Raw genomic sequence first — 18,005 nt, forward strand, 5'->3', positions numbered from 1 at the left:
CGGCCGAGGCGCTGCTGGAAGCGCGGCCCGCGTTTCGGGAGAGGGTCGGCGGGGCGGTTTACAGCTCCTCGCAGCCTCCGCCAGGGGCTTTTTACGGCAGCTAAACCCCCGCGGAAATTCGCATAACGCGAAAGTTGCCCACTTCCGACCGGATCGTTTTACCCCCCCCCTCTAACCCCTTTTCCTCAAAAGCGGGAAAGGTTAAATCCTCCCTTTTGCCACCGCTTCCCAGCACCGTCGCCCCAGAGCCAGAGGGGTTAAACGCGCGGCGCRGTGCCGCCCGGGGCTGGCGTCGGGAACGTCCTCCGGGAAGCGCCTTGCCGCCCGCAAAGCGGGTTCCACGGGGTGGCTCCGCTCGCAGGCTGCAGCCCAGGACAGGGCAGTTTCATCCGGGCGGCACCACGGCCCTGGCTGCTTTATAGGCGACCGCTGGGCGCCGGCAACCCCGGGATGTGCCGGGCAGCCGGGGCGGAGGGGGGAAAGCCCCTGCCGAGCCAGGCGCCCGGGCCTTCTCCCGCCCCGGCTCGAGCCGGGCGAGCCGCTGGGTGCTGCTCGGCTGGCCCGAGCGGGGACCGCCGCCGCCGCCGCCGCCACCTCCACCTCCACCCCCACCCGGCGGCACGACCGCCGCTGCGGAGCAGCTTCCCCCGCGCCCCAAGAGGAGCGCCGGGGTGTTTTGAAACCCGGCTGCACAACCCTTTCCTCTCCAAATTTCCTTTCCCGAGCGGTGTGTTCCCAGCCCGCTTAAGCCAGGGGAACGGGGACAACGCGGAGCAGCTCGTGGCGAAGGGGAGACGCGGTCGGGGCTGGGAAACCCTCTAACAGCGCTCGGCACAGGCGGGAATGGCGYGGTGCCGGCTCCTCGCGCAGCCCGAAAGGCCGGCTCCGATGCGCGGCCGAAGCCGGACGGGGCCTCCCGCGTGCCAGCGTCGCGCGAGGGAGCGGAGCCCAGCGGGACGCGGGAGGGGGCCGGGGGGGAGCGCAGGGAGGAGCGGCGGACGCGGAGGGGTCCCTCGTCCYGCGGCCCCCGGCAGGCGCACGGACGCGGAGAGGGCCGGGGCGCCTGCCGCGACGCCCCGAGCCCGGCGAGGTGGCCGGCTGCAGGCCSGGGCGGCGAAGGGGAGGAAAGGCCGCCGCGGACCTCCCGGCGTTTTCGGCTTGTCTCGCGGTTTTTGCAAGAGCTCGGCCAGGCATTTTGGCGGGGGGCGATGGGGGCCGGAGATCAGCTCCGTCCCCTCGCCGCGGCGCCGGCAGCCTTTCAAAGGGGCCGAATCCGCCTTTGCAACCCCCCCCCGTGCTCGGCGGCCAAAACCAACCCTGCAAACCGGTTTCCACCTAAAGAGCGGGGGGGTGTTCAGGTGGTGCTGCCTCCTCGCCCGCGTCGCTGGCTGCTCAGTTGTGTTAATAAACCATTTTGCCTAATTGCACCGTCTCCGGCGCCTGCTTCCGGGCGACTAGCAGCGGCTTTTTTTCGGGAAGGCCTTTGCAAAGCAGAGCGGGGCTGGGGGGGGGGGCTCTGCTTTGCAGGGTTTTGCTGGGCCGCCGCCCGCCGTCCGTCCCTGCCCCCCCTTGCTGGGTGTCTGCAGGGAGAAGCCTGAAAGCCTGGAAAGGGGGAGGAAGGGGGAGGGGGAAAAAAAAGCGCAAAGGAAAAAAGCAAAGCAGGGCGTGCAAAGCACCCTCGTGATTTTTTTGATTGTTTATTCCTCTCCTCCCGGCGGCTGAGTCACGGGCTGGGGCCGGCGGCGCTGGGAGCCGTCCCGGCGCAGGGTTAAGGGTTCCCCGCGCGCTTCCCCGCCCCGGCCCCGCCGATCACATGACGCCGAGTCGCAATTTTAGACCGTCAGCTGACCCGAAAACCTCTGGATAGGGGCCCCGGCTCAGCCCTTCCTTCAAAAACCCCCGGGGCGGCGGCGAGGGCCGGGCGTCGCGGCGTCGCCGGCTGCAGCAGCGCGAGCCCCCGGCCCGCCCCGCGTCCCCGCGCAGCATCCCGCGTCCCCGCGCAGCATCCCGCATCCCGCCGCGCCATGGCGCCCCGCGGCCTCCTCCTCCTCCTCCTCCTGCTGCTGCCCTGCGCCACGGGGCCCGCCGCCGCGCTCGTCAGGTGAGGGGGGGTCCCGCCGGGCCCCTTTCCCCCTAAAACGGGGGGGCGGTGGGAAGGGAGCGGCCGGGAGCCGCTGGCCTGAATCCCGCCTCCGACCTCCTCTCCCGCAGGATCCCGCTGACCAAGTTCCCCTCCATGCGGCGGGTGCTCAGCGAGGTGGGCAGCGACGTGCCCGACCTCAACGCCATGACTCAGTTTCTGAAGCACAAGCTGGGCTTCGCCGGGGCGGCCGAGCCCACCCCAGAGATCCTCAAAAACTACATGGACGTGAGTAACCCCCCCCGTGCCCCCCCCCACCGCTTTTGGTGGCAAAACACAGGAAACCGGAGACTGGGGGGCTTGGGCGTCCTCCAAGACGCACGTTCCTCGGTAGGGGTTTGACCTTGATGGTCAAATCAACCACGGGTGACAAGGTGGAAATTCGCCTTCTGGTGGCAGGATGTTTTTGGGGTCAYGGTAGGGCAGCTCCAAGGATCGTTAAGGAGCGGAAATCGGGAGCGGGAGAGGAGCGCGCGCCCCGCATGCCGGGGCCGCCGCTGCAACAGGTGGGCGCTGGGCGCTTCTGCCGGCCTTGAACGCTGCCCGGCGCCGCCGCCGCAGGCTCCTCCGGACAGAGGAGGCGGCTGCAGGCGCCTCCCTCCGCGAGTCGCCCCGCGTCCCGGTGCCGGAGCCGTGTGCCRGGTTAATTTTCAAGCTCCAGCAATAGTTAGAGAACCACTGGAAGCAACTGCTGCTGTCCCATCACGGTTAATTGCAGCCGATTATTAATTACTCAGGGAGCAGCCCCTAAAAACTGCTAAGCGCCCAGGACTTGAGCTCAGAGCAGGCAGCTTTGATAATCCTGCTTTCTTCTTTTTTCTTTTTTTTTTCCCCCCTTTTAATTGAGTACACGGGGATTTTGTAAAGGCCAAGGCTGGAGGCTGCACCAGCTCGCGAGAGCCGAGTGCCCGGCACACCCAGCTCCGCAGCTTTCCTGCCTCATCCCAGCTCCTGGGAGCGTCCGTGCTTGCCCGCTCGCTGCGCGGTGGGCGCCGGCCTGCCGGGCGGCACAGAAATCCCCCGCGCGCCTCCTCCCCRCGGCGGGGCAAGCACTTCCCCTGCGGCCTCGCGGGGCGGCCGGCTCTCCCCGGGGCGCCTCGATGAACGTGCAGGTGTTTGGCCTGGCTTCCTCCTCGCTTTCTCCTCTTCCCTGCCACTGCCTGCGCTCCTGCCTGCAGACCTTCCTCCTTCTCTTCTACCACCCTCCTGCCCCGAAATTCCTCCCCGGCAAAAACCTGTCTTGCTTCTCCTCCCCGGTTTATCTTTTTCCCGCGCACTGTAATTAGGGTTTGCGGGTCGCTCAGAGCCTCCCTCTGCCCGGAGGAGCGGGCCGGGAGCGGAGCGCGGGCGCCGGAGCGGGGAGCCAGCCCTCGCCTAGCTGCCCGGGGAGGAAGCAGCGATGTTGGTCCTAAGAGATTTTTGCCCTTGACCCCTGCTTTTGGCTGCTGCTGAGTGTCTAATCCACCCACGCTCTCCCTTCCGAAGCTGAAAGGAGTTTTTCTCTTTCTGCTCGCAACTTCCTTTCCAGAACCTTTTTTTTTAATCATTTGGGCACTTTTTTTTATTGTTTCGGGCGCTTCTGTTCACGGCACCCTCCTCCGACTGCCTTGCAGGCGCAGTATTACGGCGAGATCGGCATCGGGACCCCGCCGCAGAAGTTCACGGTGGTCTTCGACACCGGCTCCTCCAACCTGTGGGTGCCGTCCGTGCACTGTCACCTGCTGGACATCGCCTGCCGTAAGTGGTGCCGGCGCCGGCGCCCGCCGCGGCCCCCGGCAGCTCGGCCTTCCCTGCGGCGCGGGGGCTGAAGCCCAGCCCCGCCRCCCCCCTTCGCGGGAAGCCCCCCGCCGTCCCCGCGGAGCCCCTTCCAGCTGCGCCGCTGCTCCGGGTCACAGCCGGACAGAGGGATTTCGGCGGAGACACCGCCCAGGGGGGACCGTCCCTTGCCTTGCCCTGCTCCCCGCCGCGAGAGGAAGGATTTACGGGTAGAGACGGGGCACGAGAGGCGTTTTCGTTGCTTCGCTGGAGCTCCAGCTTGTGCTTCGGTTGAGGGGGAAATAAAGCCCTTGGCTAAAGGAGGATAATGAGCCCATAGACCCTGATGATCCACCTGGAAGAGGGAGATGAACTATAAGGAGAGGTTTGAAATGGTCCCAAGCCCTAACCGCCTTCCCGGCTCAYGTCCCATCGCCACAAGAGGCGAGTTTCCTTATCCCTGCGTTGCCAGAGGGGAAACCGAGGCAGCTATTTGGCTCTTTAGCGTCCGAGCTGGAAATAGGCTCCCGCCCTCCCGCGTCCGGCCCCGTCTTTCGTTATCCCCTCCCTGCTTTTCCCCTCCTCTCCTCTCTTTGCATCACCCCCGCATGCACGAGTTCACACCTTTCCGAACGGCTCAAGCCAGGCAGCCGCGGACGAGCCAATGAGCGATCCCGTACGTTGTGGCGTTTCTCCCCAAATTATAGGCTGACGCTGCTGTTGTCCCATTGCGCAACGCCGGTGAGAAAAAAATAGCGTCTTGCCAGATCTGATATAAACTGTCCTAGTTTCTGTTTTATTGCTGCACATGTGCGTGCGTGTTTATGGATTTATAATTAATAAGAACCAGGTAGACACTTTTTTCTCAGCTGGCATTATGCTTTTTTTTTTTTTTTTGCTCGGTGATGTTATTGTACAGTAACTCTCCATAGTAGAAGGTGTCAAACCCAGCCGTGGCAAAATGCCATTTCAGAGCTGCCAGATGTGCTGCTTAAGCAGAACAGAGAAACAGGTGGAGGCCACAAATGCAACCAGAAAAGGGTGGCTGAAAATGCCCATCAAGGACAGGGAGGAAGCAGGGACTCGGGTCCTCTTCCGTATGGCTTTGTAGCGTCCAGAGAAGCCTGGGCAGAGACAGATCTGCCTTTTGGGTACATGCAATGAGATTCGGGCCCTGTGTAGGCTGGAGCTTGTGTGGGCCAGGTCGGGTCTGTCCTGGGGTCTCTGCTGTCCAGGAGGCAGCTGATTTCTGCAGCCAGTGGGACCTGCCGCGACCGAGGGGCTTTCAGCACGGCCTTTAGGGCCCCCGAGTCGCCAGCGGCTCCTTGTGCTCTGCAGAGCTCATTTTACAAGCGTACAGGGAGCCTAAAATGCTGCCGGACCGTGGCCCAAATTACACGGCCAATGCAGCCTCCGTACGGCATGCTAGGTCCTTAGATTTTGTCCGGTTCGGCGCCTGCTTAGCTCAGCGAGCGGCAGGCCCTCTGGAGCCCTGCACGTGACTTAGCAGAAATCTGCGGAGGAGGTATCTGCTGTGCCAGGCCACAAACCCGGGGGCGTACTGTCATTCCCGGCCTTTCGGAGGGAAAAATAGCGTGGAAGAGGGGGAAACCCTTCTCTTCTGCAAATATAAGAAAAATGCTTCAGGCCACCTATGTGCAAAAAAAGATGACTGTGGCCTTAGTGGAAGAAAAATATCAAATAGTGAAGGGAAAATGCACATGTCCAGACATGCTGAAAGCCACCGCAGGTCTCCATGGCGTGGGGGCAGCTGCGAGGACGTGTCACTCCCTGCTCTCTGGTGGACCCTGACATACCAGCCACGTATGCTCTAGCCTCTTAACATGCTGCGGCCAAATCCCATTTACCTGCCAAGGGGGATCTCGGCGCCTGATTCCCCACGCGTTAGAAGTGCTCCGTAAAGCATGCCAGGCGTGGCAGAAGTCAGAGCGAGGCCCGTCTGTGCTTCTGCCTGTGGGTGCCTGCGCGTCCCCGCGAGGAGCGGGCAAGCGGCGTGAGTAGGCTGGCCCAGTCGCTCTCGCTAGGGATTCCTGCTTGCGGTTTCCAGATAGCAGCAGGCTATGTTCTGTTGTTGACGGTCTGGCAGATAAAAGGCAGGGCGGGTTCTCCGGCGCTAATTTTTCTGCTCGCTTTTTTTTCCTGCTGGTGCCGCGTGCGACGCCGCGCATTAACGTTGTGTGTCCTCCCATGTCCCCGTCCTCGGCCGCAGTGTTGCACCACAAGTACGACGCCTCYAAGTCCAGCACCTACGTGGAGAACGGCACTGAATTCGCCATCCACTATGGAACCGGGAGCCTCTCTGGGTACCTGAGCCAGGACACCGTGACGGTTAGTAACAGCTCCGGGGGGAGCCGCAGGGACTGTCTCCAGCTTTTTTAGGTCTGTTTTTGCCCTCTGCCTCCTGCAGCCCACTGAGCTCCTGGGGCCGCTTTCGGTTTCATTTCACCCCATTTGCTTTGCGAGTTCTTTGATTCTTTCACTTAGAAAAACCCAGCAACAAAAAAAAGGAAAAACCATCCTCCCAAGTCGTTTTACAGCTCRGTCGGGAAAGAGCTCCTCCGCTGATGGAGCGGGCAGCGAGGCGAGCAGCCAGCTTTATTGCCTGTGAAAGGGTGGGTGGGTTTAGGCACTCTCCAGCTTAATGTGACGACTGAAGGGAGTCGGAAGGAGAATTGCAGCGCCTTTTTTTTTTTTTTTTTGGTAATTATCGCTGTGATGCCTGCTTGCTAATTAGCTCTCCGCTGCTTCCCAGCGGCTCAGAGGGAGGATTTTGTGCCTGGGCTTGTCTCTGGGAGTGGGAATGCCTCTTGGCAGCCCGCAGAGCCGGTAGCGTTCAGCTCCTGTTTGGGCAGAGGCAGGAGAAACCTCTCGCGTGGATCCCGAGCAGGTTGCAAAGGAGCTGAGGGCACGCCGGGCCCTTAAGCTGGGACACCGAGAGGCTTCCACTGCCGGGCCTGCTCCTGCCCTCCTTCCCCTAGGCATCTGCTGTAGTTTGGAAGTGCAAACACCGTGAAGCCGCCTGCAGGGTCTCAGTCTCGGCTCCAGCCTTCCAGCTGCGCCTGCCCGGGGGAGAAGAGCCACAGCTGCCCGTGACAGCGCTGACGTCCCGCTGACGGGCGCTGGCAGGGACTGCGCGGCGGGTGGCACAAGAGGGGCTCTGCGCTCGCAGCCCCGCTGCCCGGCAGCGCTGGCTTTTTGGAGGGGGTGCTGCGCTTCTGCTGAATATCCGTTCTCCTCCTGTTGAGAAACGAGCACCACAAACGCCCGGCAGCGCCGAGCTGCCTGGGCGCTGCTTGCCCTCCCGAGAGCAGCGGGCTCAGCTGTATCTGCGATCTTGGGCATCCCTGAGCGCTTCACCAAAGCCTGACCCTGGGCATGCCCYGCGAGGTCGCCAGCAGAGAGCTGGGCCGCTGAGGGTGAAGTCCGCCCGGCGCCTGTGTCGCGGGTCCACCACGCAGGAGATGCCCTGACGGCGTCTCCCCAGTGCCGTGCGACGGCACGGCCGGAGAGCGGCTGCCTCGCCAGTGTGCTCCCTGCAGCGGCGCCCGCGCCTCCAGGCTGCCTTTGGGCTCCTGCGGTCCTGCTGCGGGCGCTAGCGTGGGAGGCAGCCCCACGGCACCGCAAGGAGGTCACCGCACAGCCACCCACCCGTAATGATTTTCGGCCGCTTTGCGCCTGGGCAAGAGCCAGCTAAGTGATGGAGGTGAAGGAGCTGGAGCCCAGCACCCGCGCTCTGCTAAAGATGCCCTGGGGCTTCAGTCCCGCAGGTGCCCTCGTGCTGGAGGAGCACACGTGGGCGAGGTCCCAGCAAGCCCGCTGASACCGCATCCACGGGCAGTTACTTGCCTCCTTCACGGGCTGGAAGTGGGACCAGGGGAACATTCAAAAAAAACTGGCACTCAGTTTTATTATTCAGACTTTTTATTTATTTTTTTTTACTGAAAGCCTTATTGACCTTTCCGAACCTGCCTCTGCTGCAGGAGCAGCAGCGCCTCGGCCGGTTTCTGGCGGTGGGTGAGGAGCCGTCTGCGTGTTTCGCTGCTGCCCCGAGAGGGTGGAGCGATTGCTTTGGAAACTYGTGCCTTACAACCGCCGCTCGCCAAGTGCCTGCGAGCGGATGTGTTGCTCCGAGCAGTGCTGCCCCACATCCTGCCATGTGGCTTTTAGCTTTCACAAGGCTAAATTACCATTTTGGGGAGAAAAGCGTAGTTACCATTAAAGTCAGCGCCGCCTGCCCTGCGCTTGGCCAGTCGCACACGCAGCCTTGCACAGAGCACTGTCCAGCCCCGCGGGGATATTAGTCATTTACAGGGATCGTTATCTGCCGTCAGGTCGGACGGCCGTCACGAGACGCCGAGCTTTTCAGTCCAGCCCAGTTTGCTGCGGGGCCGTTAGCTGGAGTCGGAGAGGCTGAAATCATCCTAGTGCCCGTGCTAAAATTGCCTGTGGTGAACCTGACGCTCTGAAACCTTGTGAACTGCTAGAGACGGGGGCCAGCAGACAAGTCCTCACTTAGCCAGCCCTTCGGGAGAGCTGGGGATCTGCCCTTGCGCTCTGCCTGCTGGAAAGCAAGGCGTTTCAGCTTTCCAACAGCGGACATCAGTCCTTCTAATGTTTGGCGGGAGAGGTGACCTTTGCATTCACATTACTGCCATTACTATTTTTGTGCTCCAGGCCTAACCTCACTTTCATGGCTGGGTCTTCCCCTCACCCCCCCGAGATCTCCATGAGCTGGTATCTCTTCCGGAAAGGGAGGAATATCCTGCTATAGGGGAGATTGCAGGGCCGTGGGGGGGGGTGGGAGGAATCTGTGGTCCTGACTGGTTACATGTGCAGCACGCGAGGAGGTAGGATGCAGGGAGAGAAGTTGGATGTCCAGTGTAGGGAGAAAGTGGGAAGAATTTGTTCAGGATTAAAGAAGTAAAACAAGCGGCTCAGACTGGAAGAAAAGGATGCACTAGGAAATAACGTGGTGGTAGGAGATGCTGGTGGGTGTCTAGGGTGGCCTGTTCTTCCAGGAGAGGTGGCACAAGCATGTTTGGGTTTCACAGCCCCATACGAATGTCCAGGCCAAAGCCAGCAGGAGTGTGCCTGTGCGAGACATACTACAGCCTGCACTCACCGAGATCCTGTTTTCCACTCCAGTTTTCCTTACGACTTGTTTTTCCTTTTCCTCCCCTCAGCTGGGTAACTTGAAAATCAAGAACCAGATATTTGGGGAGGCCGTGAAGCAGCCAGGCATCACCTTCATTGCTGCCAAGTTCGATGGCATCCTGGGCATGGCGTTCCCAAAGATCTCTGTGGACAAGGTCACCCCTTTCTTCGATAACATCATGCAGCAGAAGCTGATTGAGAAAAACATCTTCTCCTTCTACCTGAACAGGTAGCKTGGGGTTTGGTGGGGAGCAGCTCTATGGCGAGGGCAAGCCCAGGTGGGCGTTTCTGCTTTCCACTCGCCTCTAGCCATCTTCTGCTGGCTGGGACCATCTGCTTTCTGCACTAACCTGCTATCTCAGTCCTCTGGCCAGGTCCTCAGTGTGGGGAAGTCAGTACAGCTCAATTCTTAGTGCTGATTTACACCCTTGGAGGAGGTGGCCTTTTGTCACCTGGGGACAATGCGTTTGTCACTGTACCAGTTGCTTCCCCAGGAGTCMCCCCAGCCGTATCCTCCAGGGAGGTCATCTTGGTGGCACCGGAGGATGTGTAGCATCCACATATGCCCGGTACCCAGTCACTGGTATAGGCTAAGCAGGAGGCCTAGCGGCGAGTAACTTTGCCCAGGCCAGTGCTGTTGGAGAGGTCTCAACACGGTCTCCTTACTGGAGCAGTTCGGCCAAATTCTCTTCTCTTTATTGGTTTGAAGTAGGCAAAGGTCATGCAGAAATGCAGCCGTTTCGCTGATAAAAGTGAAACTGGCTAGATTTGCTACCAGATTTCTTAGCTGTTGAAGAGAGGGAAGATGTTTCCAGAGGAAAGAGAAATGAAAATAAAGAGTGCTGTGATCATGAGATCAGGTGCTGCTAATGGAGTCCTGTTAGTGGGGTAAACACAGCCCCAAAATCCACACGCCACATGGCCCACACCGTTGCCATCTCACAGGCAAGCCTGCGCCGTGCCAGCCACTGCTGATGATGGTTGATGCTCCCTCACCCACCCAGGGTGCTACTCGTAGCACCTTCCCACCCGCTGCTACTCAGCCCCGGCATCCCGAGCACCCTCCGGGCACAGCGGGGAGATGCTGAACTACTTCTGGCTGAAAAGTAGCACATCTTGGAGGGGGAGGGCAGAGACCGTTGCTTCCGGCAGCTAAAAAGCCAGCCCTCCCCCCTCACCATATTTCTTCCCATCTGCTCGGCAGCAATCTTTTATCTTAGGGTAACCTTGAGGATTCGGCTCTGCGGCTGGTGGCTGTGACAGAGCCGGGCACAGATAACCTTTCACGCTATCAGCCATGTCCAGCCCCATGCGGGTGCTRGTTATGAGCTGATGGAAGGGCGTTATCTGGGGGGCCGGGCATCACTGCTCAGTTCTCAGCCTCCCTTTGCCACYTCCATCGCTGCAGTGAGTTGGTCCAGGTCTCCATGCACAAGTSTCAGGTGAAAAGCTGCAGGATGTTTTGGCCGAGCTGAAGCCTTCCAGCTTCCCTTTCCCCTCCCCAGCCTAATTCGCGGTGTCTCCCCCTTTCACTGATATGTTACGGTGCAGTGTCAGTTTTCTGGATCCAGTGCTACCAATGCTGCGCTTCCCCACACCATCCCCGCATGTGTTTCTGTGCACCAGGAATCCTTAGGGCATGCGCGGGGCTTATTCTCRCCCTGACATTAACAGGTTTGGTCTTCTTTCAGGGACCCCACAGCTCAGCCTGGTGGGGAGCTGCTCCTGGGAGGGACTGACCCCAAGTATTACAGCGGTGACTTCAGCTGGGTGAACGTCACACGCAAAGCCTACTGGCAGGTCCACATGGACGCGTAAGTACCCCCTCCGTCTCACTACACCCTTGCAGACACGTGTGCGGACAGCCCTACGTCAGTCATGCCCGGGGCTGAGGCGAGAGCCTCCCCAAAGGGGAACTGTCTGYGCTCCAGAGCTCTGCCTCCTGCAACAGAGCCAGGCCAAAAAAGCAGATTAAAATCCCACCCTACAGCTCGGTCATTTGTCCCTGGAAAGTGAGGGGAGGCAGGAAACAGCAGGCGATGTTCTGCAAAATCCTTTTCTCTTGTTTACAGTTTGGCCCATGAAAATGCATGCTGCGCCCTTGCAAAGCAGGGAARAACTGCAGCCCGTCCTTCCTGCAAGCGGGGCAAACCCCTAGGATTAAGCCCCAGCTTTGCCTCTCTCAGCAGGGACTGAGCTAGGCAGATCGCTGTGCTCAGGCATCCTCCGGGGCTGCTTGCAGCTCAGGAGGGGCAGAGTGAGGCCCCAGGACCTCAGCCCTTGGCTGAAGGACACGGCGCAGCAATCACGGCGCATTGTTGAGGCCGAGGGAAGGAGAATGAGCGTGATTGAGCGGTCTGAGCGGAGGGCTGCTGCTAGCCTGGGAGCCCCACGGTCTATTCTGAGCTCTCCCACGTGATGGGAACTTAAAAGCAGCCTGTGATCAGTGTGTCATTTTCCTGAGCCCTCCCCAGTGCACGGTTTTCGTTCTCATCTTCCCCAAGTCATGCAGYGCTGGCAAAGCGTGCCGAGCCGCTTGGCTGGAAGGCTTTATCTGTCCACACTGCTGTGAAATGCAGTTTGGGTGAAGAAGCCAGGCAGCTCCTGTCTTGGCTCTTTAATGTACGCAAATTCCATCCTCATCCTCAGCCCCAAAGCTGTCACACCAGCCCTTTAACCCTTTGCTTTCCGCAGCAGTACAGGCTGCTGCATAACCCCCTGCGAGAATCACCAGGTCATATGAGCCCTTAATGCATCGCTGTTTGCTCACCCGCTGCCCGTTAGCAGTGGTACTTGCTCCAGAGTGCAAATAGGACAGCAGGACACAAAGAGAGCAGTCCGGGCTGCCTGGAGCAACACAGTAATCCAGCAAGGCACCCGTTCAACTCGGGCACGTGAGGGCTTTGTGCAGAGCCGGASGGACTGTGCGCGCTGGAGAAAAGAAACCCAGTCCATGCTGCGTCAGGATTTCCGAGCGAGCGTTCTCGCCCGCCCTGCACCGGGTCCTGACGCAGCCCTCCCTCGTGTGCCCATACGCTGCCCGGGCTCCGTTCCCACCCTTTGCTTCCCATCCCTAGCCRTCGCCCTGACGGACCAAAGGGCTGACTTCTGCCTGCCGACCTTTCCCTAGGGTGGACGTCGCCAACGGGCTGACCCTGTGCAAAGGGGGCTGCGAGGCCATCGTGGATACGGGCACCTCACTCATCACCGGCCCCACGAAGGAAGTGAAGGAGCTGCAGAAGGCCATCGGCGCTAAGCCTCTCATCAAAGGCCAGGTGAGGCCGGGCTGGGAAAGCGTCTCCAGCTGCCGCGCTCCTGGAAAAGCCCCCTGCGAAACAGGGACCAAGTCCCCTCCATCTCTGATCCCACGTAGCGTTCACTGCCTTGCTTGTGCCCTCAAGCTGCGTCTCGGATGGTGCTATGAAACACAGCTCCCCCGGGCCAAAGAGTTTGAGGCTGCTACCGGGCCTCGCGCTGCCCTGTCTGTCCACCCAGCCCTGCCGTCCATGCATTCAGCGCTGACCTGCTGCTGGGCATGGGAGGAGCGAGTTGCCATGGAGAAATTAGAGCCCCTTGAACCGTGAGAGCYTCAGTCCCGGCTGAACGCTGGCCACCGTGGCTACTGACAAAACGGGATGGAGGGATGTACCCTCCCTGCACTCCTTCGCGGCCAGCTGGGACAAGCGGGAGATCYGATCCCACAAGCTTCGGGAGGCTTTGGCTCCCCTCTGCTGCCCATCTCTGGAGGAAGCCGCAGCCAAGGTCCTTACTGTTATTGTTTCCATTGCAGTACGTGATCCCCTGCGACAAGGTGTCCTCTCTGCCTGCGGTCACGCTCACACTAGGAGGGAAGCCCTACCAGCTCACTGGAGAGCAGTATGTCTTCAAGGTGAGTCCAGGGCAGCTTTTGTCATGAAATCCATGACACAAGAGTGATGAAAGCAAGGCTGGAGCTGGCACTTGAGAAAGAGCCAGAAGGACTGGGGTGGTAACGTGGTGGCACTGACTGCTGGATCCAGGGAACCCGACCAAAGCATTGTGATAACAGGACACCCTGAGCGATGCTCTCTGCTCACGGGGGAAAAAAGGGGGTGGGGAAGGAAAAAAGGGCAGGCAGTTGCATGGTTTTCTACAAACATTATGCCCTACTGTAGGCCCTTTTCTGTTGGGTTTGGGTAGGTGGTAGCTTTAGGCCAGCCCTTAAGCCATCAGATGTTGTAGGGCAGAATCAACTTCCATGGACCACCTTCTGCAGATTTTCAACAGTGGCTCTAATTTAGAGCAGCAGGGCCTGGGATGTTTATGAATATGTGCAGTTTTACTTGATGTTTTGCTAGCAAGGATCATGTGCATAAGGGTTCTTGGTGGGGGAGCTAGGTTTGGTTTTATGGGAATGGAGAGTTGGGAGTTGCTTATTTTTCACAGCTTTTGCAAGCTTTTGCAAGCTGCAGATCACAGGCTGAGAGCCTGAAACAGCCAGCATTGGCAGGTGTTATTCCAGGGCCCGTGAGGTTGAGGGGAGGTGGGGACCTGCTTTGACTAAACCGCTCACTCTTCTCTCTAGATTTCTGCACAGGGGGAGACCATCTGCCTGAGTGGGTTTTCAGGCCTGGATATCCCACCCCCCGGGGGCCCACTCTGGATCCTGGGCGATGTCTTCATTGGTCCCTACTACACCGTCTTTGACCGTGATAACAACTCTGTTGGCTTTGCCAAATGCGTCTAAGCGCCTGACCCACGCTGCCTCTGCCACACACACACACTTACACACACACGGGAACTGTAGAGAATGATTACCAGGATTAGAAACCCAGTGAGGAAGAAAAAAAGAAATGGAGCTAGATTTAAATTTACAAGGAAAATAATCATTGTTAGTGCCCTGCTAGCTACTTTTTCCCCTCTGTTGAGTAAGTGGTGCTGGGACAGCTCTAGTTGACAACTCCAGCTAGAGTAGCTCCTTGCTTTACAATTAGATCTTCCAGTATTTGTTTTTAATATTGATTCTCAAAGTTGAGCAATGCCCTCTCATGTCTCCCAGCACTGGTCTCATTACTGAAGAGGCAGCTTGCTGGAGCCATCCAGCAATGCCACTCTTCCTGCAGAGAAGCTGTGCGGGTGCTCTTGGGTTTGGGCTTCTGCGCTGGGGGAGAGGGAAGGGAAAGACTATCCTGCACGTTTTTTATTTCTTCCTCTTTTTCACTGATGAAGTGGGGGAGTGGGAGGGGTAGAGAGTTCATCTTGATGACTCCTCTGAGACTGGTGAGGCAGCAATCGCTAAATCACTTCTCAATGAATTTGCGCTAGCTTAGTCCTGGGAGAGTACTTTCCAGGCTGGAGCTGAGGGGGATCTTGAAGAGTGCACAAGGGAAGTTTTAAAGTCCAAAGGCTCTGGTTGTGTGTTTTTGTGTTGTGACAACCCTAGTGAGAGCTTGAGGCGTGATCTAACCATGCCTGGTCTGAGTGTCTCACAGACCTATCGGGGCAGCGATTCTCTGGGGGGCTCCAGCCAGTAGGACTCTTCATGGAGTAAGAATACAAAGGGGGTTACAGTAGGATTTAATAGAAGTTGCTTGAATTCATGTCCACAAAGGCCCAGCTTTAAGCTTAGGGCTGAGCAAACCAGTTTGAGCAAAGACAGAGTTAATATAAATGCTCTTGAGTTTGGCAAACTTCTCCCAGTTTTCCCAAACCTCAGAACTTTCTAACCTCATCTGGAGTTGGTGAGTTGAACATAATGTTTCCCAAAGCAACTAAGTGGTCTACAAGCCTAAATCACATTGATTAAATCAATGATATCTAGTTGTTTGTAGGTCACATAAGAGCTTTTAGAAATATTATTCATAGTGTTTTGAATTGCTCAAAACTCAAGAGACAATTGACAGAACCGAGTCAGCAAGTCTTCCAGGCAGGAGGGTACCATGGAGGCTTCTGAATTTTCATTTGCTCTCCTTTCACCGCTTCCCAGTCCTGAAACCCAGCTCACCTCCAATATCCTCCTTACATTGTACTATAGTTTCTATTTTATTAACTTTGGTGAGAGCTCTGTTCATTTGCATCGTATGTTACAGAAGGAGTGAGGCACATTGCCTGCTTTGGAGAGTTTGTAGCTGAAGGATTTAGCTGTGCTTACAGATCTGCATTTTGCTCCTGGAGAGCCAAGACCTATGTGTATGGAGCCGTCCACTTCACTGGGCTGGAATCGGTAGACATACGCTGGGGCAGCAAGGAGACAACAGTAGCTGGAAGGAGGATAAAGTGAGTTTTAAGCAATGCTGGAAAGCAGAAGAGAGTGTTTTCCAAGGCTCTCAGGGAGAGACTGTAGAGATTCCCGTTGATTTCCAACACTTTGGATCAGGTCCTGGGGTTAGGGAGTGGCAGCCCATGAGCAACAAAGCTACAGGTAGCAAGAGAACCAGATCATTACCAGCCATGACCCCAGACAGGGCAAAATAACCAGTAAAATCCTGGCTCCCCAAAATTCAGTGTGAATACTGCCAGCAATTTTAGTGGAGTCAAGAAAGTTTCTGGAAAAGGTGTTTGGGGCAATGAGTGAATAAATGGTTAATCACAGTAAAGTACATACATATGCATCATCCTCAACACAAAATCCACCATGAGCGTTAGGGGCATGGCGGGAAAGAGGATTCCAGGTGAGCTGTGAGAGGACAGCTGAGGACAGCGAGCAGACAGTCTGCAAATGTCCCCTTTCCCCATCCTGTGCAGCTCATCAGTTTGATGTTATTACCATTACTCATCCCTTGGAGGGGTCTGGCTTGGCCAGTAGGGATGGGCCTGAAGACACTTCTAATCTGTGCATTCTCCCATGCAACCCCGGGCATGATAAATCTGCTGCTCCCAAAGCCACCTTCTGCCTGTTCATAGTCTTCACCTGCAACCTTGCATTTGGAAGCCTAAAGGCATCTGTTGCAGACTAGGGATCTGGCTAGAGAACAGTAGCATGTTACCGAAAAAAATCAAACGCAGATGCTCAGCACCTCTCCAGAGAACTCAGTTTTCAAATTGATTAAATGCCCAAAGCTCTTCAAAGTTCTGCTAAATCCTCCCACAGCTGCAGGGTTTATCCAGCATAGTTACTGAGACAGAGACAATTTCTCAGGTACCTGTTAATCAAGACTTGATATGGAGGATGGCCTGACATGGAGCTGACTGCGGGTTTTGAATATGTTCTGCATCAGATTTAACCCCTGGCAGGATGTACAGTGTAGCCTAAGAACAAGCCATCCTACAGCAGTTCTGCTGAACGTACAATGCCTTATGCTGTATATGTTGTAGCCTCTTTGCGGTAACCTAATGCTGGGCTGATTTCTGTCCTCAGGCAGGCAGGACACTTCTGTCTGAGGAAAGAATATGGCCCCAAATGATGCCCTAAATGGCATATCTTAGGGTAGGCTGGAGGAACAGTTTATTTTGATGTAACCACATTTGCGACTTCACCAAATTGGTCTCCTCCTCTTGTTGTTTTATGTGCATTTTTAAACCGAACTCTAACTGTGTGATTTTTTTTAATCTAATTTGCTGTCAGAATTACTGTCTCATTATAGAAAATTGAAAAAAAAATACAGTATTTTCCCCCTTATTCCAAGAGTGGTCTTTTTTTAAGCAGTTTGAAATTGCCCAACTCCTCCTCTGTGTTAAGGGCCTGTGTCCCTCAGACCTGTTGGTTTTGCGTTGTCTGGTAGCTGACTCGGGTGCAATTGTGCGCGTTTCGGAAGGGCTACTTCCCTGCTCGCTGATAACGAAGCATGCTGGGAGGCTTTCAGGTTTCTCTTTTTCAATTTATTAAAACAACCCAGCATCTGCAAGACAACGTGACAGCTTCACCTGGCTGACCCAACACAACCTGGCCCAGTAGGTGCTCCGAACATCCCTGCTAGCCAAAGCCTCTTCTTGCTGGCCAAGTGCTGTGGAAAATAGTCCTCTAACAGGGTAATTGCGGTGTCTCCTGATCATCTGAGCCAGTTAGAACGAGTTTGTGGTGGACTTGGGACGTGAAGTGTTCCTGTAGTGGCCAAAGTGGGACTCCAGTTTCTAATTCCAGCCCTGCCCTTGTTTCCACAGCACCGTTAAACCACCTGGGACATGGGATTTATACTGTCAGAGCCTGGTGATGAAGAGCACAATTGTTTTTCAAAATGTGTGAAAAGTCCATCCCTATTGCCTGGCTGTCTCATTTTTAGTCCTAGAGCTGCTGACTCTGATGTTTATGGAGCTAGAGACTCCAGCGCAGAATGAAAGCCCTATGTGCCAGGTGCTGTACAAATGCATGATAAGAGCTAATCCCTACTTGGAAAAGAATATCATCTTATATAAGCAAGGCAGGCAGAGCAAAATCCCATCCTATTCTATGAGTGTGGATCTAAGGACTCAGAGAGCTCAACAGGTTCCGCACTGRCGTGTCTCAAGTCTCTATTCCCCCAGGTTGTCTTAACACCACAGTCATCTGCTCTCCCAAGTTAAAGAGGTATATATACCCAAAAGGCCTGGCTGGCTTCTGAAAACCAGTCCTGCTGCCCACCATTCCTCAATAGCCCAAGGGGAGAACATGTTGCCAAATGTTTATTGATATAAATATGAGGACATTGTTTCTGCTTTGGAGATCATGCCTAAACCTTTAATCACACCACGAGTATTGAACGTTGCATCTCAACAGGAACAATTGCAGGCTTAATCTTGGTCAAGAGCTGGAGAAGCCAAGAGCCAGGCTCTTCTGTCTGTTTTTCCAGGGTCCTGCTCACCAGGGAGTGGAGTGGATCTGACCTCATGAGCAGCCTGCACTTGGCCCCTCATTATCTTGTTCAGCCCTTGCCCCGGCAAATGTTCGGTATGACATGATGTCCCCTTTCCCTCCTGCGTCTCCCACCCCTCCCATTTACTGCATTGTCTCTGCAGAACTCCCTTCACTTGACAATTTGAT

At 56.7% G+C, this 18,005-nt stretch overlaps 1 protein-coding gene across 1 annotated transcript; it reads left to right on the forward strand.

Annotated features, from left to right (window-relative positions):
- The first annotated feature begins 1,971 nt into the window (after positions 1–1,971).
- On the forward strand, positions 1,972–16,667 carry CTSD (cathepsin D). Its single transcript, XM_026076419.1, has 9 exons — positions 1,972–2,101; positions 2,212–2,368; positions 3,754–3,877; positions 6,126–6,244; positions 9,100–9,299; positions 10,762–10,884; positions 12,201–12,345; positions 12,861–12,959; positions 13,635–16,667. The coding sequence occupies exons 1-9, from the start codon at positions 2,025–2,027 to the stop codon at positions 13,794–13,796; spliced, it is 1,206 nt and encodes a 401-aa protein (XP_025932204.1). The 5' UTR covers positions 1,972–2,024; the 3' UTR covers positions 13,797–16,667.
- Positions 16,668–18,005: the final 1,338 nt, after the last annotated feature.

Source organism: Apteryx rowi, unplaced genomic scaffold, assembly GCF_003343035.1.
Source record: "Apteryx rowi isolate R43461 unplaced genomic scaffold, aptRow1 scaffold_430, whole genome shotgun sequence".
Classification (NCBI taxonomy): Eukaryota; Metazoa; Chordata; class Aves; order Apterygiformes; family Apterygidae; genus Apteryx; species Apteryx rowi.